The sequence below is a fragment of the Cervus canadensis genome, chromosome 24 (genome assembly GCF_019320065.1).
Source record: "Cervus canadensis isolate Bull #8, Minnesota chromosome 24, ASM1932006v1, whole genome shotgun sequence".
Lineage (NCBI taxonomy): Eukaryota > Metazoa > Chordata > Mammalia > Artiodactyla > Cervidae > Cervus > Cervus canadensis.
In genome coordinates this window covers 21,311,491-21,334,613 of record NC_057409.1, presented here as the reverse complement: position 1 = coordinate 21,334,613, position 23,123 = coordinate 21,311,491, and the positions used below count along the sequence as shown (strand labels likewise).

At 38.9% G+C, this 23,123-nt stretch overlaps 1 protein-coding gene across 1 annotated transcript in view; it reads left to right on the top strand.

Moving 5' to 3' along the window:
- The window catches only part of NYAP2 (neuronal tyrosine-phosphorylated phosphoinositide-3-kinase adaptor 2), a 303,388-nt gene that overhangs the window by 215,144 nt on the left and 65,121 nt on the right, over positions 1-23,123 (top strand). Inside the window, exon 6 of the mRNA XM_043445946.1 lies at positions 10,691-10,900. Coding sequence (XP_043301881.1) covers positions 10,691-10,900 — 210 coding nt within the window. The remainder of the gene's footprint in view (positions 1-10,690; positions 10,901-23,123) is intronic.

Here is a 23,123-nt window from a genome sequence, read left to right as displayed (position 1 = left end):
CAAACCAGTCTTAGAAAATTGCACTTTCTTTGACTTTCTGACTTGTTTCGGTGTAACTGATAAATATCTCTTAATAGCTATGGTTTACTAATACAATCTACATTCCATCTGAAAACTACTGTTAACTTCTTCATTACTTGAATGTTGATATCAGAAGCTGAGTTGTTTGTGCATGCTTCCTGTCTGACTCCTTGCCACCCTATACAGACTGTAGCCTGCCAGACTCCTCTGTCCATGGTATTTTCCAGGCAAGAATACTGGGATGGGTTGCTATGCACTCCTCCAGGGGATCTTTCCAACCCAGGGATCGAATCTGAATCTCTTGTGTCTCCTGCATTGGCAGGTAGATTCTTTACTACTAGCGCCACCTGGAAAGCCCTGAGTTGTTTGTAATCTATACCATTTAGATTGACAACTGATTTCTCCCAAATATCATCGGTGGATTTTCTATTTATTCAATCTCCAAATTTCTGAAAAGAAAATTATTGATTCTTTTTAAATAAGGTAAATAATCCTCCTTATAGGAATTCAAGCAAAAGAAAACAAAGCTACACTGGTGGGCTGTTTGTTCAGAGAAACCTGAGTTCAAATCCACAGTATTTAAGACATTTACTGCGTACTCAATAGGGATGTATTTATGAGTTTTATAAAGTGGTTTTATTATAACTAGAGCTTAGAGAGAAGCATCGCTTGCTGAATTCCTATACCACGTTTGGCAATTTAACTCACCTTTTTGTCCTCCTTTTTTCTGTCAGTATGCCAGTAAAAACATTGCCCTCATTAGAAACTTAACGACCTTTGGTTTATTTATTTTTGGCCACTTCATGTGGCTTGTGGGGTGATCTTAGTCCCACAACCAGAGATTGAACTGGACCCCCAGCATTGAAAGCACTGAGTCCTAACTACTGTGCCCTGGAGGAATCCCCAGGAACTTTACACTTAGAATATATTTTACAGGAGACAAAATGAGAAATACTGTCCATTAGAGTAATTCACCTGCTACAGCAAGCAGCTCCACAACCTCAGTGGCTTAGTAAAGTATGACTTATATCTTGTTCACGGCATGGACCACAACATATGTCACAAACATGTGATGATGAATTAATGGGTTCAGTGGGAAATGGGCTGTTTTCCCCCTAGTTAATAGAAATTTTCCTTCTGGTGGCTCTTCCAGCACTCAGGACCTCAAAAAAAAAAAAAAAAAGAAAGAAAGATAAAGTCCCAATCAGTAGGAGAGGGATACAAGAGAATGAGGATTCTGTGGGGAGTTTTAGGACTAGACCTGGAGCTGGCATACGTCGCTTCCACCCACATTCTAGTGACCAAATCTCAGTTGTATGGCTCTCCTTGACTGCAAGGAATTCTGGGAAGTGTGATTTTTCTAGGTGCTCAGAAAGAAGAGCTTGGTCAGCATCTAGCTAGTCTGTGCCCACAGGCCCATTTGACTTCTGCATTACAAGAATAAACAAAAGCATAGATTACGTTATTTGGGGGGCTTCTCTGGTGGCTCAGTAGTAAAAAATCTGCCTGCCAATGCAGGAGTCATGGATTCAGTCCCTGGTCTGAGAAGACCCCACATGCCACGGAGCAACCAAACCCTGTTCCACAACTACTGAGTCTATATTCTAGAGCCCAGGAGCTGCAACGAGAGAAGCCATCACAATGAAAAGTCCACACACCACTACTAAAGAGTACTCCCCACTTGTCACAACTAGAGAAAAGCCTGAGCAGCATTGAAGACCCAGCAGAGCCATAAATAAATAAGTAAATCTTAGATTACATATGTTGAGAAAATTGTCTCTCGTTGGCCTGCAATGCTAGAATTTTTTTAAAGAAAGTGTTACTAAAATCTGTCAACATTTGCAATATGCCTGATGACTTCAGTGAAGGTTGTTTAGGTAGAGAAAATCTCTTGATGAAAAGAGAGTAATTAAATCATGTGGACATTTGTTTGAAAGTTTTTAAAGACCAAACACAGCCTTTAAAATTCTATTTATTATTCTGCCCTATGAATAAGTACCATTCTTTGCAACCATAAAAAAAATAACTTTTGACTATAAGGTCAGTATGTGAGTTTCTGTGTCTTAGGGTGAGAGTTACCTGCTGGGCAGTGGTCAGGAAACCTGTTGCTTCGTCAGGTCTTTACTAGTTGCCATTTGTGTGACCTTGAGCAAGCTTTGTAAAAGCTCTGAGCTGTCTTTAAATGTGTAAAATAATTAGGATTCTTTGCATAGTCTCTCTTAGTTCAGTACGTGTCATCTGTTTTATTACTTTATTAAATGGTGTGTGTGTGTATGCTCAGTCATGTCTGACTCTTTGTGACCCCAGGGACTGTAGCCTGCCAGGCTCCTCTTTCCATGGAATCTCCCAGGCAAGAACACTAGAGTGGGTTGCCATTTCCTCCTCCAGGGGATCTTGCCAACCAAGGATTAAACCCTTGTCTCTTGCACTCCTGCATTGACAGGCAGATTCTTTACTACTGGTACCACCTGGGGAGCCTACTTGTTAAATGATCTGCCTCCTCTATTTTATTAAAAGCTTTTACTTTACCACTCTTCTTAACACAAACATGGGTTTTGTTTCTGATTTTATTTAAAACCATGGAATCTCTCTCTAGCTGCTTGAGCTATTATCATTCTTTCTCTCTACATATATTTGAATAGAAGGCATCCCTTAGATGTTAGAATTGACATAACTGACCCCAAATGACAGAGTTCACACAAGAGAGAAGCAGTCATAAAAAATTTAAAACTCATCTCTGCTCCTCGGTGCCCTTTCATTGTGCAGACAGAGAAGCCTTTGCCTTGTTTTCCTTGGGAACTTGGGAGGTGGAATCATAGAAGGGCAAGGGGAGGATCCCAGAGCCCACCTGGACTCTTAGCTAAAACATGTCAGGCTGTCTGGCTCTGATCAGTTCCAGACGCCAGAGTTTTATAAGACACAATGACATGCAGTTATTGTCCAGGACAGAGAGAATGGGAGAGTGAGAGTTCTGGATTTGTATTCTGAATATGATGTGACTAAGGGGAGACAGACTCCTTGCTCTAGATTCTAAAAGATATTTACTTAAGAAGAGAACTAAACTAGCTCTCTGAGTTGTTGCAGAAACAGGATGACCAACAACCAACTAATGATAGTGCTTGGACAGAGGCCAACTTGAGCTCCGTATAGGAGCTTTCTAGTACTTAAATATGTTTTCTGTTGCGTCAAGCTTTCCCATGAGATGGGAACACTACCATCTTGGGATACCTCCCTACTAGGTAAGATGGCCATCAGCAATTCCATACACTCACACCCCTCTTTTGATGAGTTGTTGTGTTTAGGATTTCTGGGATCTCTTTCAGCTCTGAAATTTGATGCCTGAATCTAATATACATCTGATAATACAGTTTAGTGTAGTGCTTCCTTTAGAGTCCAAATGCATTGTCTTTTCCGCTTAATTAAGTTGCCTTTATCACCTTTCATTATTTCCATGGTTCAGCAGTGGGAATAGAATGGAGAAACTTCAATCTTGATTATACTGATATAAGGGGATAATTCTAAAGCATTCTTTATGCCCATAGCAAACTTGAATTCTCATCAGCAACATGAGCTTTGCTCCCTATATTTCCAAGTAACATTAAGTAGGTATTTTGTATCTGAGGAATCCCTGTATGAAAGTGTGAAATTTTGAGTACAATAGCAGTCACAAACCACAAATTTAAAAGTCTCTTGTCTAAGTCATCTGAATCATGTAGATGTTCATGGAAGCAGTTAAGTGACAAGGTAAATTAATCTTTTTAAATATTGCAAAAAAATCAAAATAAAGTAATCTTAACGTCTCCCCAAGAAAACAGTGTTTACTGGTCATATTTACAAATAAATATTCATTTTCCCAAACAGATTACTTATTTTCTGGTCTATCATTAGCAAGTCAATAAAAAACATTTATAGGTTAACAAAAAAAAATAATAATTTTGGGTACAGGAGCTAACTTTTGTTTGTCAGTGAGGGTTATTGGTTGCTGCCATGGTCCATGTGCTGCCTGAGTTTGGGAAGGTTGGTGGGGAGGCTGAGTCATGGTCTAAGATAGGGTTTCATCTGGTACTTAAACGCTAATAAGCTCACTGTCCTGAGTGAAGACACAGGGATGCATTCATTCATCCCCTTGATTTTCATTGATGTCTATTTGATATTGAGTACCAACATGAAAGATGTAGTCTTTAGTCTTAAGAAGTTTATGGTCTGGTGGGAAGATCATGTGTGTAAATTAGTAATTACATGACCTTTCCAACCTAAAAAAACAACTTTGGAGAGATGACAAAACTGTCCATTTTAACCCATTGTGGTTCCCCAGACAGCCGTAGGTAACGGTCCATCAGAACAAATTGTTTTCTTTGTCTCTAGAGCCTTAAAGGGGTTTTTAGGCGGTGGAAATTTGTAAGAACCTTTAGTGCTGTGTCACTGTTGAGAGACTGAATGTTGATGAGAAAGAGTGAACAAAGATTCAGGGAAAACTCAGTGTCTGGTGGGCAGCAGATCTGGGGGAAAGCCTTGACACCCACCCAGGAAGCCATGTGGCTGTAGGTGGCCCAGGGCAGAAAAGAGAGGGATGAATTAGAAGCTGGAGAGAGAAAGATAGGCTCAGAGACAACATAAAGTAAAAGTTAAAGTGAAGTCACTCAGTCGTGTCCGACTCTTTGCGACCCCATGGACTGTAGCCTACCAGGCTCCTCCATCCATGGAATTTTCCAGGCAAGAGTCCTGGAGTGGGTTGCCATTAGACAACATAAACAGCAGAGAAATGGGAAAACTTTGAGAAAGGACTCAGAGTTAGCAGCATGAAGAGTGATGGACTGACATCCTATAGAGAACATGTTGGTCATGAACTGATGACTCCTGATCTTTTAACCTTATTTATCAGTCTTCAACCAAAACACTGTAAAACGTTTAAGACAATAATATGTAAAACACATAGTCTGAAAGACCAATGCAATGCATTAATATATGCTTTTATATAGCAAGATGAGATTTCAGTATGAGAATCAGATGTTTAGATCAATAGTTAGCACCCCATGGTAGAAGATGAGCAATTTCTTTGTGGTTGACTTCTTGCTACATGCTGGAGCTTAACTGTGATCACTGAAAGAACTTAGTTTCCACATAAAAATGTACCACGGTACCTAAGATTCATTTTGTTTAGGAAAGATTGTTACTAAAAGCAATTGTGTTTTCAATAGGTATTAAGAAAACATTGAGAGATATGGATATGGATAAACACATGCTTATTCCTTTGGGTTTCAGTATTCCTTAGTCTGATTGTCTACTTTCCATTTGTCTCTGCTCAACAGCTATTTTAAAGATTTGTTTTTATTTTATTTAGGAAATGCATTTTGTAGGAACATCCATGGCAAACCTGGTTTACTCCCCAGTAAAAGGCTCAATAATACATTTATGATTTTCCTACTGATTTTTCAGATTTGCCTTCTACTTAGATGTGAAGGTACAGGGGCACATGGCTGAATAGTATGATTTCTGCAAGTTTCTTGTTCAGGTTTCCCTAAATATACCTGCCAAAATTCACTGAAGTCTAACCTCTGGGACTTGAAAACAAAGAAAGGAGAAAAGAGAAAAAGGAAAAAAACCCTTTTTATTCCCAAAGCTGTATTGGGCTTTTATTTAGTTGAGGTTTGAGACCAAAGTGACCCTTCCCTGGTGCCTGTAAGCGAGTAATTTGAATGAGAACAAAGAAACTGGTGTAGGGGGAGAAGCTTGACACACATCCTCAGCCTTTCATATTTAAAATAGTGTCTGAACCTGTAGGAACAGTATTGAACCCAATGATGAATTAGAGCATTTTTTTTTTTTAAGTTTGGTTAGTTTCAATTCCAGTGGTGGAAGACTCTGTGTGTGTGTGTTTGTGTGTGTGTGTGTGTGTGTGTGTGTGTGTGTGTTTGTGTGTGTGTGTGTGTGTGTGCGTGCGCGCGCGCACGTGCGTGCATGCACCGCAAGAGAGAAAGAGAGAAGAAAAAGTTTTAACTGCTTAATGATGGCAGGGGAATAAAACCTAGAAAGTGATAATAAGGCAAATATCCCAACGTTAAGTTTGAAATCTGGAAGAGAAAGTGAGTTGACACAGATGGGTCATTAGGTTCTGAGGCTGTGACATTTGGAAGCCAGAGTCACATTTTCTTTGAAACTGTGAATAAACAGCTTGGAAATAGTCTAGGATGTTCTTTTCTGATTCTCGTTTTATTCCATTTGACTCAGGGCACAGAAAAGCAATTGTCAGTTAAATTGTCTTGCTGTAATTAATTGCTGGGATGTATTAGTTTGAAAATATTTTTTCTTATATTTGATTTCAGTATGACTGGGACTGAAGCTTATATATGGGTCCAGGGATCTTTCTGAGGCTGTTTTATGGAACTGCCCTCCTGGTTTACGTTCTGTCTCATAGAATTATATTTTTGACAAGTGTTTATACAACTGCATAGCATCTTGATGCTGTAAGGGACCTCAGTAATGTGGAAATTAGTGAAGACCAAACAAATGAGAACACATGGGCTATTTATTCAGACTTTGCTGTAGCAAGGCAGTCAGCCACCAGGATTGGCAGAGATTCAAGGCAGGGAGAAAGTGCAAAGCTTTGTGGTGGGAAAAAGGGATTGCTTCAGGTATGCCCCCAGTGGAGGCAGTTGGCATAGGTGAGTTGCAGGCAACCTAACCTAGAAACAGGGTTGTTGTTTCGTTGCTAAGTCCTGTCCTACTTTTTGTGACCCCATGGACTATAGCCCACCAGGCTCCTCTCTCCATGGGATTTCCCAGGCAAGAATACTGGAATGGGTTGCCATTTCCTTCTGCAGGGGATGTTCCCGACCCAGGGATCAAACCCATGTCTCTTGGCATTAGCAGGTGGATATTTACCACTGAACCATCTGGGAAGCCCAGAAGCAGGGTATCATATGTTATTGTTAGGGGAACATATCTGACTTCCTCTGTTTGGTCCTATGTTAAAAGCAGGGATAAAAACTGGGGAAGCTGACAGTTTTTAATCAAATCCTGTCTGTTTTGGGCCAATTCTTGTACAGGTTACAGTTTGCAAGATAGCAGTCCAAAGTCTCTGCAAGTCTGACTTATGCATTGCAGGTTAGCTCTCTAGACTGATTATTGTAGATAATTTTTTGTAGATATTTTGTAGAAAATATTGTAGATATTTTTATTTTATAGAAACATTTTGTAGAAAATATTATAGATATTTTTATATGTAGTCTGGCAAATTTACATCTGTATCTTCAGTCTCTCAATGATTATCCAAAACAAACATAGAAAGAATAAATAAATTCATGAAGGACGAATTGCCACAGTTTTTTTTTTTTTAATGAATACAACTTTTTACACGTGTGGCCCTGTTTCATTTTTAAAATATTAAAAACGTAGGATATGATTAGATCCTTCAAATTAAATTGGGAAAGTTAGGCAGGGCTGTCTTATGTCCATTTTGTAGTTAAGCAAAGCAGAGCTCCAAAAGAAAAAGCCAAGGGCTCCGTGTCATGGGTCACCAGCCATGTGGCCACAGTGGTTAAGGATTCCAGCTGGGCCTCTCAGATCCCTCTCCCAGCTGCTTACTAAATTACAAACTATTCTATCTCTGCCCCACAGATTCAAATAACAAGGAACCAAAGTGTGACCTTTGTCTTATCACACTGCTGGAAGATGATGAGTGTTTGAACTTACATGCCAAGAAAACAAAATACAGATTCTCTGAACCTATTCTGTCACTGTTCACTATAGTCTTTCTCAAAGATTCTTTATTTGGATTAAACTTTCAACCTGGCAAATTTTACAGCTTATGATTGTCAGGTAATTAGATTTTTGAAAATGCCGTTAGCTCTGTGCCACTTGAATACCTTTGTATCGCTCGCCAAATCCCCTTGTTCCATTAGGAATGTTGTATTTCCTACACACATTGGAAAGATGCCAGAGGATTTAGGAAAACTACTCCATAAATGAGTTAGTTACATACCCACTGAGCAATATGCTAAGAGCTAGAGGCACCAATGGAAAAAAAAGCAAAACTCAACACTCAGATCCTGCCTTTAAAGAACTCGGGGCCTTTTAAGAAGACCAAGTACACAGAAAAAAAAAAAAATGATACAAGACAATGTCAGTACAGAGTTGTTATCCCACCATGGGCTATGTATGGGTAGGGTGGCTTTAAAGGATACTTAAACAGTAAAGATGACTGAGCAAAGAGTTCTCCAATGAAAGGAAAGGATATAAGGGTTTTCAATGCAGGTGAGGTAGGAGATAGTAGCTATAGAAACCAGCATTGTTGTTGTCGGAGAGGGAGTAGAGAGGAAGAAGCTACAGCTAATTTATCGATGTTTCTTGAATACAGTGTTCAAGTAGGAAGTGAAAAAGTTAAAGAGACAAAAAAGTGAGATGGAGAATCATGTGGGTCACAGGGAGCTTAGACATACTTCTGTAACAGGAAGCTTCTGGAAGGATTTTAGCCAAGGATACATTATGAATAGTTTTGCATTTTTTTTGTTTTTGTTTTTTGTCTTCTAATACTTATCTCTGTGCACTACAGAATGACTATCACATCAGTTCTCTGAAATAATATTATTCTGAATGTAGCAAGCTGGTATCACTCTTAAAGCATATTTATTTACTACATGTGCTCTTTCAAAAATTAGGAAGTGATGATATTTTTTAAAAAGTCTTCCAAAAAAAAAAAAGTCTTCCATAGGCTATTTTTTTAAGAATTGAAGAGTAGTTTATTTACAATGTTGTGTTAGTTTTAGATGTACAGCAAAGTCATTCAGTTTTATATATGTATATACATTCTATACATATAAATTTACATATTTATGTATAATTTATATGCATATATATATTTATATATGCACATGCATTTCTATATGTAGAAATACATATGTATAGAAATGTACATATATATACATATAGAAATGTATATGTATAGAAATGTTTATATACATTTCTATGTATAGAAATGTTTATATGTTATATATATGTATTTCTATATTTGTTGTTGTTTAGTCGCTAAGTCGTGTCTGACTCTTTTGCTACCCCATGGCGGACTATAGCTCACCAAGCTCCTCTCCCCATGGGGTTTCCCAGGCAAGAATACTGGAGTGGGTTTCCATGTCCTTCTCCATGGGAATCTTCCCAACCCAGGGATCAAACCCACGTCTCCTGCATTGGCAGGCAGGTTTTTTACCAGTGGACCATCAGGGAAGCCATACATATATAATATCTATCTATCTATCTATCTATTCATATATATATTCTTTTCAGAGTCTCTTCCTTTATAGATTATTACAAAATATTGATGTAATTCCCTGTGCTATCTGGTACATCCTTGTTGGTATATATTTTATATATAATGCATATAATTTGTATAATATTATAGTACTATATAGTGTGTATCTGTTAATTCCAAACTATATGTGCTTTTAAATACTAATGTATATGACTTACAGAATGGCTATCACATCTAGTCCCTGAAAAAACACTTGATCAAATTTGCATTTTGGACAGATCACTTTGGCAGTATATGGAGCTTATTTTTTGAGAAGTCAATCAAGGAGGTAAGTTTGGTGATGATTAGAGCTTGAACCAGAACAGCTGAGATAGACATGATAGAAAGAGCAAAAGAAGGTAAAACAAGATATTCACAAATAAAATCTGTAGAATTTGCAGACTGATGGATTGGAGAGTAGCAGTTAAAAAAGAGATAGATAAGTTTCTAACTTAGATGGTTAGCAGAACAGAAGGAATCATTAGTTTAGTTAGAAATGGTGTCAGCACAGTATGTGAAATGTTAAATTTGTTTTATCTAAGGGACATCCAGATGGAGTCATCCAGTAGGCAGTTGGATAAATAAGCTCAGGAGAATGGTCCAGCCTTCCCATAAACTATATAGAAACCACCAGCCACCAGACAATTGCTAGTAGAATCCTGGAGGATGAAATCACAGAAAGAATATATTCTTTCAGGTTGTGACTGTATTTTTTAGTCAATACAACCCAAATGGAAGGGATGCTTGGAAGAAGAGAAGGTGTGAATGACACAGAAAAGGTGTTAGATAACACACCACAGAAAAATGGCCATTAGTGACGCCAAGAGAATTGAAATGATCAATAAGAGAGCAAACAGAGATTAATCTGATTACTCTCTTATTGTAATGACTTAAAGAGAGTAGTGGCTTAGAAGTGTCTTCTAAATTTGCCAACTAAAAGGCACTAGGTGATTTTAGCAAAAGCACTTGTATAGAGTGGTTGGGCTAAATTTACGTCCCAGGGGAGTAGCAGAATGAATGGAAGATGAGAACGTAAAGAGGAGTGTAAAAGTGCTTTTTACGAAGTTTCCTTGAAGATTTGCACCAGGGAGCAGTTACTGAAGAATACTCAAGGTTCATTGAGGTTCTCCATTCCGAAGGTATAACTGTTTCTCACTGATGATAATCTGCAAAGCTGAGAAAAACGGGCCTGTGTGATGTGTCCCTGATTTATTTAAATGTTATCATCTCCAACACACCTAAGTTTCCAAAAATACATTAAAATATTTTATAAAATATTAAATATTTTCTAGAAATTAAAAAAAATTAAATATTCTTTACTTTTTAAAGGAATCTGGGGAGGATGTGACTTTTGTTTAAGAGTATATAATTCTGGTTAATACACAGAATCCACAGAGGAGCTGAAGGTTCGGAGCCATAGCACGGAGCCAATACCAAAGTTGGACAGCAAAGAGAGAGGCCATCATGGGGCATCGTCCTCCAGAGAGCCTATCAAAGCTCAGGAATGGGATGGGACCCCTGGACCACCTGTGGTCACCAGCAGACTGGGAAGATGCTCCGTGAGCCCCACATTACTAGCAGGAAACCACAGCTCAGGTAAGAAAGAGAGTAATCCCCTGAATGGTAAGTCCTCATGGCTCTAGAAACTGTTTTTATGCAATTATCCCTTAGAAAACCATAACTGCAGGTATCTCTGTGAGACAGTGTAAGCAGCCCTTCGTACAAAAGGAGGGAAAAGTATGTGGTACACCCCAGGGAACATTCTTCACATGGATGATGGAGAAGTGAATGGTGCTTTTCAGGGCTGTACAATGCAGCAACCCTGACAATTCCAACCGTCTGTACCAAATTTCTTAAAAACACAAAGCAAAACAAAACAAAAAACCCTAGGGGCTCATCTAAAGCAGTTTTCATTTATAAAGTTGAAGTAATTTAGAGTTTATGCCTCTTTTGCTTCAAAAAAGATTTTAGACTACTGGAAAAAATAAATAGGAAGTAACATGGAGAATAAAAATGTAGCAAAGATGATTGGACAGCAGTAGAGAGAGTAAATATTATAAGGCATCTGATGTCATAAGATGAAGACAGTAACTAGTCAATGGGCAAGGTACTATGTTTCTGTATAAGTTGAAAGAGTTACAAAATTATAATCTAATACATCTTAAATTCACAAGTTGAAATTAAAATCTGAAATGCAATTTTGCAATGTTAATTTTTGTTGTTTAGTCTCTAAGTCCTATCTGACTCTCTGCAACCTTGTGGATTGCAGCAATATTAATAGATAAATATTATTAAACAACATTTTAAAAAATACAGAATATATGTGCTTTGAACTGATTGATCAACATGGTGGATTCACAAAGAACTGTCAACTGAAATAAACAACAATCAGGCAGACGCCTGTAGTTTTCAGGTTTCTATTCTTTAAGAGTGTTAGGACTCTTAAGAAAAGACCAATCCTTTAATGTTCTTTTCAACTCTGATACATCTTGGAAAGCAATTAGCGTGAATTTTGCCTGGGGTCTCTGACTGTCATGCACAAGTTAAAATTGGAACAGGATGAATGATATATGTATTGGGAAAAGGATGCTTCCAGAACATTAGCCAGGCGAGGCAGAACAATAGCTTCCTCAGACTTAAATGTAACTAAAAGCTTTGGTGATATTGCCATATCACATATCATATGGGTCATCAACTTAATAGCGTGAGTTCAAATTTCAGAGAAGGAACATGTGAATTTAGTAGAAATCTAAAAATAGATTTTTGATCATAAAATATAAATATCTATAGGTATATGAGAAGATATCTATTCATTTTGTCATGAAGAAGAAAAACATAGGAAACAAATGGAATTTTGTAGGATAAAAGCCACTCCCAAAGAAGGTTGACATCACTATTCTATTGGGAATTGTGACTCATTTTAGTTTATTTATTAGTGTATTATTATGGTATATTTTTGGTTATTTTGTTGTTAGTATATTATTAGTTGTATTGTTTTTAGTTATTTGGTTATTAATATATTAGTATCAGTAATGTTTTTAATTATTAGTATATTTTTAGTGATTAAGTTTGTGCCACTATACAAAGAAAACAAAAACAAAACATGTATAGTATTTGCTCCTGTTGTCACCACAGATATTTTATAAAATCCAGAAGCATTAGCTGAATGTTTATTATGTAACAGCCACTGTTTGAGGATCTGTGAGTACAGTGATGAGTAAGACTTCTTCATATTTGGGGCCTCAAAGGCAAGTGCAGGGCAGATGAGTAGATCATTGCAATAGAATGTATTGTATACAAATAATATGCAAACCTAGTAGGGAGAAATAAGTTAATTTTTCTTGGGAGGGTATGATTTCAGGGAAAACAATGAGAGGCTTTTGGTGTATAGATGAAATCATCATTGCTTAAAGAGGTAACACTTTGAGCTAGAGCTTGAACTGTCAGAAACCTGCTCACCAGGAGGACACGGAAGAAATGTCTGCCTTCTAAATGAAAATTTGAAATATTGTAGGATGGAATCTAGGCTGTGACGATTTACAGAAGGTTTACTGAAGAAACCGCAAAATAGGTTGGGACCAGATAGCAAGAATCGTGAAGGGCCTTGTGCATTAAGCAGAAATTCTTTCAGGCACAGAGTACCAATTAACAGTGGCTAAAGTAATACTTGCTTCTGTTAAGGCCCCATAGCCCTGGAACAGGAGATAAGCGGTTTCTTGTAACTGTTTAGTGATATCATCGAGGCCCCAGAAACTTTCTGTCCTATAACTCTTCTCTTTTGCTACGCTGGATGGTACCTTTGTGATCACAAGCTGAGGAGATGGTTCTGAGTGTCATATTCCAGCAGACTCTCTTTTTGATCTACTTGGGCAAATCTGGGAAGCATCCTCTAGATCAATCACTGAGTGAAGAGGAAGGGACTTCCACGAGCTTATAGAGGGCCTTTCTTTCCCTTACATAAAGAGACCTCTGCTTTATACCTGAAGATGAAATCAACAGTCTATTTGCCGGGAGTGTAGCATAAGCAATGGACAGTTATCTGTCCCATTGTGGTTAGGTTTGGCACATTATGTGGTGGACTTTTGTAGTCACCTGTATATTTTTAAGATAGATAAAATATAAATTTAGCTTTCATCATGAAAAGCCCAATGATAACGCCAAGGCTTCAAGCATTGGTGACTGGAAGGCCCATTTATTCAGACAGAGATAGTCAGCATTGTTACTGAGTCCAAGCTTGTACTGCTCACTGCATGATAGGCCAATAAATTGAGAGATGAGTTGTTGGGGCAAGGAATAGTGACTTTACTAGTAAAATCATCAGACCCAGAAGATGGTGGACTAGTGTCCCAAAGAATCATCTTCCCCAAGTTAGAATTCTGGCTTTTTTTATTCTGAAAAGAGAGGGAGTGTGGCTGGTTGCTGCCAGCTTCCTGGTACCAGAATCCTATGTACTTGCAGCTATCCAGATAGGTCTGGTAATGTGTTCCTATAAACCTCCAATAAGACAAGTGTTATTTTTTGTTCCATAACTTTTTACCTTTGTATGAATGGGCAGCTATTATCAGATACTTGAAAATGTCCTATCTTGTATATACGTTTCAGGCTATAGGCAAACTTGGCTTCCCAGGTGGCGCTAGTGGTAAAGAACCTGACTGCCAAAGCAAGAGACATAAGAGACCTGGGTTTGATCCCTGGGTCAGGGAGATCTCCTGGAGAAGGGCATGGCAACCCACTCCAGTATCCTTGCCTGGAGAATTCCATGGACAGAGGAGCCTGGAGGGCTACAGTCCATAGAGTCACAAAGAGTCAGACATGACTGAAGTGACTTAGCACTGAATATGTTTGCCCCATAGGCAAAATTAGTTTACAAAAGGTGCAGGGGTAGCATGACTGAGCACAGACGACAGAACAGAGCATAGAGCTAAAGGAATAGATCCAGTAAGGAGTCAGGTTTGCTCTTCTCTGTGACAACATGAGATGTGGAGCAAGGTTAAGGTGGGAAAGCCAGTATTTACATTTTGATGATGTTAATTTGGAAATGCTTTGGGTCGTCTAACTGAGAAGTTAGCATACAGTTGAAATTGTACGTCTAGCACTAAAGAGATTTAGTGATGTTAGAGAATGAGACTAGGGCTTTTTGACATGGGTGGTACTGTAAAACTGGATGATTCTAATCTAGAAGGGCAGGAAACTGGGATGGGAAGGAGACTGAAACTGTACCCTGGGGAGTCCAAACATTTCTAAGTGTGGGCAGAGAAGGAAGAACCTGTGAAACAAATGAAAACAAAACCATCAAATAATACACAAATGAAGTTTTACTGAACACAACATGTTGCATAAAAAAGGGTAAGCTGTAATATGTCTTTGACACTCTGACATGATTGTTCTACGAGATTCAGAGTGTAAACTGAATTTATAATGTGCTTTCACTTTCTTCAACTGAAAACTGAAGCATCTCTTTCCGTTGATGGCACCTAAAAATCTCCTCTTCTAGGTCCTTAAGCTCTGTTTGTAGAGTGATAAATTGTCTACTGACCAGAAGAAATAGCACAAATAGCTTTTGTTTTGCACACTCGCCATCTTAGATTATGAAGGAAGTAAATAAGGTGGAAGAAAAGATTTTTGTTACAATTTTGATAAAGACATTTTTGTATCCATTTTGCAAGATATGTGCAATGCAGGGGCAAATATAGAGTTACATATACAGTGTCCGTGCCAATTAGGGCTTCTTCAGTGATAGTGAAACATATTAGCATGATATAATGCTTGAAATAACATTACAAGTATTGAACTTTTAGAAGTCCATGCCTCACAAATACTGGGTTAGCCCAAAAGTTCATTTGGGTTTCCATAAGCTGTTACAGAACAAACGTCTTGGCCAAACCCCATAGGACATTGAAATCCTATCTGTCGAGCCTACTCATATTCCAGTTTTGAAAGGAAAAGTGAAAATTGCTCAGTCATGTCCAATTCTTTACTACCCCATAGACTATATAGTCCATGGAATTCTCCAGGCCAGAATACTGAGGAGAATAGGAAAATATTTGTTATGTTGGTAGTTATAATTTTTCTAGAAAGAAAGGACCTAAAATGTGCCAATTCTATATTAGAAAAGGGTATAGTTCCACTAGCAAGGAGAGGTATACTATTTGAATTACAAAGTTCACTCACCTTTGGGGTTTTAAACAAATGGGGCATTCCTTAAAGAATCACCTCCATCAGTGAGATGGCCTTCATCCAGAGTAGGTAAATAGCTAGTCTGGTAAATAGCTATGTGAATAGAACATGTTGGACTTGCTATTTTGGAACAGAAGAGAGTGACTCAGTATTTACGCTTTATCCCTCTTCTCCTCACACTTACTCTTCATTGTTGTATCCTTGACATGGGGCCACTGGATGAGGAATATTCCCGCACTACACTAGAACTGCAAGTGATAACCCTCCTCCCTAAACAAGGAATTACACAACTCCACACCTGACACTCAAAAGGAATGAAAATTCCGCCAGTTCCAACTTTAAATCCCCCGTCTCTGTGTCAGTCAGCTTTCTGCCTCTGGTTCTTTCTCTCTGTCTCTCACTGACACACACACTTAGATACACACACACACACACACACATGCACACAAAGACACAAACTGCCACCAGTCACAGACTGTTTGCTTTAACAAAAGTAGTTTAGCCACTTGGAATGGTTGTTCTTAACAGCTCTCCTGAGGAATAAAGGAAATGTGAAGTAAAGCAGAGGAGTGTATCAGGAGATCTCAGTTCTAATTATTGGTGCCGCTGTTTGCTGTGACACTGTTTTCAAGTTTCTGTTGTTTAGTAAATAAGAAATTCAGGGGGGAGAGTCTTGAAGGTAGTGGAGAACTGGGACCCCAATGCTCGTGAAAACAATGAGAAAAAGTAGAAATTATACCAGTATATATTGTATTAACAGCATCTTAGATTTCAAAAACTAAATCAATCAGCAAGTAGTTTCTAAGCTTGTATCCACCTCTGTTATGTTTTCTGGGGGACAAACACATACACACATTATAGGCTATATAAAATATAAACATGGTCTCTGCCACTCTAAAACATTACTATGCTTCTTTTGACACAAAACTATTGAAGGTAAATTAATTAGATTATAATTGAATGTATTTTTTTTATTATCTCTACTTTTAATCATTCGGAGAACAAAAAATGAGGGCAAGCTAGATAAAGGATGGAGGGATTAATGGGAGATATTGAGTCTTTAAACAGAATTATATCAGGTCTTTTGAAAAAATCACTTATTATTAATTGAGTAGAAATCTAGAATGAGGACTTTCTACATGGGATGAAGAAATAAGTAGCACATCAGACTTCCCTGTCTAGCACCATCTCTCAGAGCTTGCTCAAGCTCATATCTGTTGAGTCAATGATGCCATCCAGCCATCTCGTCCTCTGTCCTCCCCTTCTCCTCCTGCCTTCAATCTTTCCCAGCATCAGGATCTCTTCCAATGAGTCAGCTCTTCTCATTAGGTGGCCAATGAATTGGAATTTCAGCTTCAGCATCAGTCCATCAACCCTGAATAGGGTTGATTTCCTTTCCTTTAGGATAGAATGGTTTGATCTTCTTACAGCCCAAGGGACTCTCAAGAGTCTTCTCCAGCATCACAATTCAAAAGCATCAATTATTTGGTGCTCAGTCTTCTGTATGGTCCAACTCTCACATGCGTATGTTACTAATGGAAAAACTATATCTTTGATTATACAGACCTTTGTCAGCAAAGTGATGTCTCTGCTTTTTTAATACGCTGTCTGGATTTGTCATAGCTTTCCTTTCAAGGATCAAGTGTCCTTTTCTACTCTAATTCATATTCTAATCATGTATTTGAAGACTGGAAAGATCACAAAGATGTGAGTGTTTTAGCCAAAGGCCTAAGAGTATATAGGATATCTGGGAAGAAGATTTGGCAGAATGGGAACCATTTAATATAAGCAAATGAAAAATAGGATTCAAGAAAGGGAACTATATACAATTGAACCCAAGAGTATAGTCTTTGAAAATTGATGACTATTAGTTGATTTATAAAAAAGATGCTTTCCTCTTGAAGTTCTGAAACATACCTTACTTGATAACCTAGGATACCTGGTAACTTTGCTGATAAACCTCCAGGCAACCATAACTGAAAAATATTTCTATCCAGAAAGTCTCATGTACACAAATTCAGAGAATGAAAAACATGTGAGAAGCATGCATTGGGCTGCAGGACTGAGGATAGTGGAACAGTATTTATGACAATAATTCCTGGCAAACCATAGTAAATCAATGTGGTCTTCCCTCTTTGTTTAGGTAAACCATGCTTTACAGTGGTGTTAATAAATTAATATTTCAGTGTTAATAACTTGTAACACTGCTATGCCCCAGTTTATCTTTATAGTAAAGATAAAGGGAATCTCACCATGTAGGTTGTTATGAGGATTAAACTCTGAAATGTATAGGAAGGTCTGGTATAAATCTGACTTGTAATAGCTAGGAGACCGCGGTTTATTCTGTTCCTATTCAGTTTTATTAGAAGAATCTCCAAGTCTTTTTTTTCTAGGACAAAACCTGAATATTTCCTTTGGAAAGCTCAGCTCATTGCAAACATAAGGTTTTCTTGAGTCACACAGAATATAATTGGCTATAGGACCACTACTATAGGACCACAACCACAACAGCCTGTCTTTCATTTATTTGTGCATTTCTGACAAAGACTGTAAGTCAATGTAAAGGCCATTTTTGGATTCTCTTGAGTCTGCATTTATGAAATTTGGAGAAAGTATCAGGTTCAGGCTTTAAAATTTGCTTGCTGCATTATACACACTTATCAAAAAATAATCTTAAACTCTCATAGTGTTTCTTTTCTGCTTCATAGCAATGAATGAAATTCAAAAACACAGATTAGCAAGGACATGGGAATCACAAGAAAACACTGATATCCACAAAGGGACACATTTCTTAAATAAATACTCAACTTGGCATTCATTCATCTATTAATTCAGTCATTCATTCCCTTTGTGTATATTTAACAAACATTTATTCAGTATCTACTCTGTGCCATTCAGGGACTAGGTGCTGGGGATGCAGGGTAAGTTGGGTAGACCTGATCCCCCCCTTCCAGAACTCATGTTCTAACTGGAAAGATGGAGAGTAAAGTTTAACAGATTCTTATAAGTTCTGGGCACAGTTCAGTTCAGTTCAGTCATTCAGTCATGTCTGACTCTTTGCAGCCCCATGGACTGCAGCATGCCAGGCTTCCCTGTCCATCACCAACTACTGGAGCTTGCTCAAACTCATGTCCATTGAGTTGGTGATGCCATCCAACCATCTCATCCTCTGTCGTCCCCTTCTCCTCTTGCCTTCAGTCTTTCCTAGCACCAGGGTCTTTTCTAGGGTCTTTTCTGGGCACAGTCACATGATATATCCATCTAAAAATGTGTGTAATTCAGACAGGCTTCCTTGAGAAAGTAATATTAAATTTGGTACTGGCATGATGAGTAAGAACTAGGCACATAAGAGGGGTTAAAGTGTTCTGTGCAGCTCACTCACTGAAGTATGGATGAAAAAGATTTATTGTTAAAAGCTGATTAGTAGTAAACTGTTTAATATGACTGTGTAATTCCCAAACTCTATACTCTTCTCCATTTTTTCTTATGGCTTGACACCTTATAGTTGCAACAATGGTCCCAATCGTTCCCATCTTCCTGAATGCACACTCTTTGCAACGTGCTTTAGTAACTCCTTATCAAGTAGTAAGGTCTGTTTCTCACCCCTTAAATCTGGGTTATCCTTGTTTCTTGTATTGACCAATAGAATAAAATGGAGGTGACTTTGTGTCAATCATGAGCCTCAGCCTCAAGAGGCCATGAATGCTTCCAGTCCTACCTCCACCATGAAAACAAACCTGAACTAGCCCATTGGAAAGTGGGATACATATGGAAGAAAGCCAAGAGTCTTCAGCCTTCAGCCAGCCAACCCCCAGGCATGTGAGAAAGCACAGCATGAAATACCAGAAACGCTTACCTGACCCAGAGCTGACCATGGATGCATGAGTGAGCCCAGCTCAGACCAGAAAAATCACCCAACTGATCCATAAACTCAAGAACAAAACTCAATGAGTGTCATTTTAAGTCACTGGGTTTGGGTACAGTGTGAAATCATGAACTGACTGTAGCTGCCATGGTCTGTTTCAATTTTGCTGGTTTTCCATTAAATGGAAATATTTAATTACTATTAATTGATTGCAGTATGCTTCATGAAAACCCAAAAGTCACAGAAAAAAGTGAAAACCCACCCACCTTTTGCTTTACCATTCCACTTTTCAAAGCATCATGTTTTAATAATTATATTTATTTATTTTTAATTGATTGATGATTGCTTTACAATATTGGTTTGATTTCTGTCATGCATCAACATGAATTAACCATAGGTATACCTATATCCCCTACTTCTTGAATTTCTCCCCCACCTCCCACCTTTTCCCGCCCCTCTAGGTTGTCACAGAGCCCCAGTTTGAGTTCCCTCAGTCATTCAGCAGATTCCCATTGGCTATCTATTTTACATATGGTAGTGCATATGCTTACATGCTACTCTCTCCATTCATCTCACCCTCTTCTTGCTGTCTCTAGCCCTTTCAAAGCATGATTTTTAACTGTCAAGGCTGCATCACTGTTTGGGGCCTGTGCATAGATAGAAACTGTCATTTCTATTATTTTCATTGTTATTATTCAACAGGAACCACAAACCAGTTGGGTAGCATTCAGGCCTCATGGTGATTCCGGCTTCGCTGTAGGATATTGACTAACTTCCTGCTTGGCTCTATATGGGCCGCAGGCAGCTGCAGGCTTCAGCGTCTATGACCCTCAAGGCTGCCATTTCGTACTGTCAGCTCAGGCAGCAGAGTTCAGTTCCCCACATCTGCTCTCCTTCCCAGTTCTAATTGGATGCTGGGTTATTTCCTCGGGGAACACTGGCCAAATCCGGTTGCTAGGTTCTGCTGGCTAATTTCACACTCTAGAGTTTAACGTTCCCTTTCTGAATTCTGGTAGTAAACACATAACAGAATTCTCGCGTGGAGAGTCTTTGGAGAGTATAAGTCATATTCCCAGTTGTCCCACTTTCACTTCTCTGTGGAAAACTGTGACTTCTGGCTGCTAGAGTTTGTGTTCGCCAGAGAAATGGTTTTATTTGTCTTTCTCTTGATACTGGTGATACAGCTTTGAGAAATAACCAGGACAGGAGAAGTTGGTCTTAACCATTGTAAACAGCCCAAATGTGTCTTTCTGGGGTTCGAATGTGCAGCGGGCTAATTACAAAATGATAGAAGGTGATTACACTTATGTTCCAAGGCCAAAAGCTAAACCACAGAAGCAGAATTTGCAAAGGAGGTGATGGAAGTGAGTGTCCTTAACTGAACTCCTTTCTCTAGCCTAGGAAAAGGGCTAGAGGCTGGGAGGCTAGAAACCAGCTGTTAGAGACTTTGCGATAGAGTGGGTGTTTGTGTGTGTGTGTTTGTCTGTGTGTGTGTGAGAAAGAGAGAGAGACAGAGGCAGAGACATGGAGGGAGAGAGAGAGAGATGAATCTCCATTCCTTATAGACGAGGGATGAGAAAAGTGTCTCCCCCAGTGAAAAATCAAGTGATGGAGACTTTCACAGGACCACCTGGAAATTTTGTTATTTTTTTTTCCCAGTCATTGAAGTGGCACCATTAAGAAAACAAAAAGTACAAGAGGTTAGCTGAATAGCCTATGACCACAGAGCAGACAGCTGCCTAGCAAGTAACTCTCCAGCCACTGATGATGGGTTAAAGACGTGTTTAAAGTGTGTTTTCTGTTGACCTGATTAAGCCATGGAGAGAAACCCATAGAGGTCGTTTAGGTCATGTGACTAGCCAGAGTGGCAAGGATTCTGCAGGACATGGCTCAAGGCCCATCCACAGGATGCCCACTGGGCAAACGGGAGATCTCAGGTGAGAGACGGCCAGCCACGTGGGCTTTTAGGGTGTTCTTGAAAGCACCCCACGAAGAGTACTCCCCTCTCTTCCCTTCCCTGCTACACCGCAGTGTGAGGCACACCAGCTCATGGCAACACCGGGCAAGAAGGCTTTTCTTACCCCTTCACCTCCCCTCTTTCCTCCTACCTCATCCAGACAGAGTGAGGATCAAGTTGGGGGCACTGGGGTTAGACCCTTGTCAGGCAAAATGACAGTGTGTGCCGGGAGCTGACCAGAATGGACCAGGATAGAAGCGTCTCCTTGAAACAAAGTTCAAAATTGTAATTAATGTAAGGAACTAGGCATTTAAACGATTATTACAATAAGACTTTTGTGACTTGAAGAAGCCAAAGGATTTTGAGATTCTTTATGTTCAAGTTAATAACTAAAGGAACAAGTTAAAAAAAAAAAACAGAATCAGATATAATTACAAAATTTGCTATAAGATTATTGCAGATTAAATTTAGCCCAAGTTATAAAATTTAAGTTTATCACCTTTGTTGATTATCCATGACCCATTTAAAACAATGGGTTTCCCTGGGGGCTCAGATGGTAAAGAATCTGCCTGTAATGCAGGAGATGCGGATTTGATCCCTGGGTCAGGAAGATACCCTGGAGAAGGAAATGGCAACCTACTCCAGTATTCTTGCTGGAGAATTCCATGGACAGAGGAGCCTGGCAGGCTATAGTCCATGGAATCACAAAGAGTCAGACACAACTGAATGACTAACACATATTTAAAATAGTGTTTTTATTTATATACCATGTGTTAACTTTTAAAATAAGTGCTATTTCATTTGATCTTCACAAAAACCCATACATCTGCAGATTAGTGTTATGATCCAAGTTATTTAGGTGACCAAACTGCAGCTCAAGAGAAATCAATTAAACAGCCCAGACCCATTGGTAAGTAGTGGGTTCAAATCAAGAATGGGATTTCAAGTTTCTGAATCATAGTACAGTTCCCTTCCCATGACTGAATTAGGTTGATTCCCCATTTCCACCTCCATGTTCATAAATTCACTTGTTTATGGATTCATTTATTCTTCTATTTTTCCAATGTAAAGTTCCCAGGCACTGAGCATGAGCCGGTGAGGAAGACCGCTATTAATCACAAAAGTTAAAAGTGTAATTACAATCTGTGACTAAAGTCACCAAGGAAAATGACACCACACTCCCTCTGAAGTCACAGGGCCTCCTGGTCCTTTGGGAGCTAAGATCTCACGTGATTTAGGAGAAAAACTAATCCGGGGAGAGGACCCAGGAGGTGTAACAACTCTGGAACTTGGGGGCATGTGTGAGAGAGTGGCCAAGGGTGGCTGCCTGACGGCGTGAGGCTGAGATAGTCATGTCACTGATTCAAGTCTTACCTAAAAGTGCCAGGAAGCCGTTTATGGATTTTAAACTCCTGGGATTATAAACTGAGAGATCAGGTTTACAAGGTCAGCTAATGTATTTTCATCCTAAACCAAGGGGAACTGAATTATGAAGATAAACACGCTGCCCCAAAAAACCTGCCTTATCAATTCAAAGAAGTGTTTTCTCTTCTCTTTGGCCCGTGAAATTTCTCTGTTCTTCTGACTAACTCAGAGTTGTTTGTAACTGTTTGTTTTGATGTATCTGAACATTAACTCTCAAGCACCTGGGCAACTGTGTCACATGTATGTTTTTTTCCCTAATAAAATAGCAACATGATCTGTCCTTGTCTTTCTTTGGTTCAGCTATTTACTCATCGAGCAGGCTTGTGAGAATACCTGTTTTTGAACAGCGCCCTATAAGGTGGTGACAAGTGACCTCTGCCAGCCTGTGATGGTGC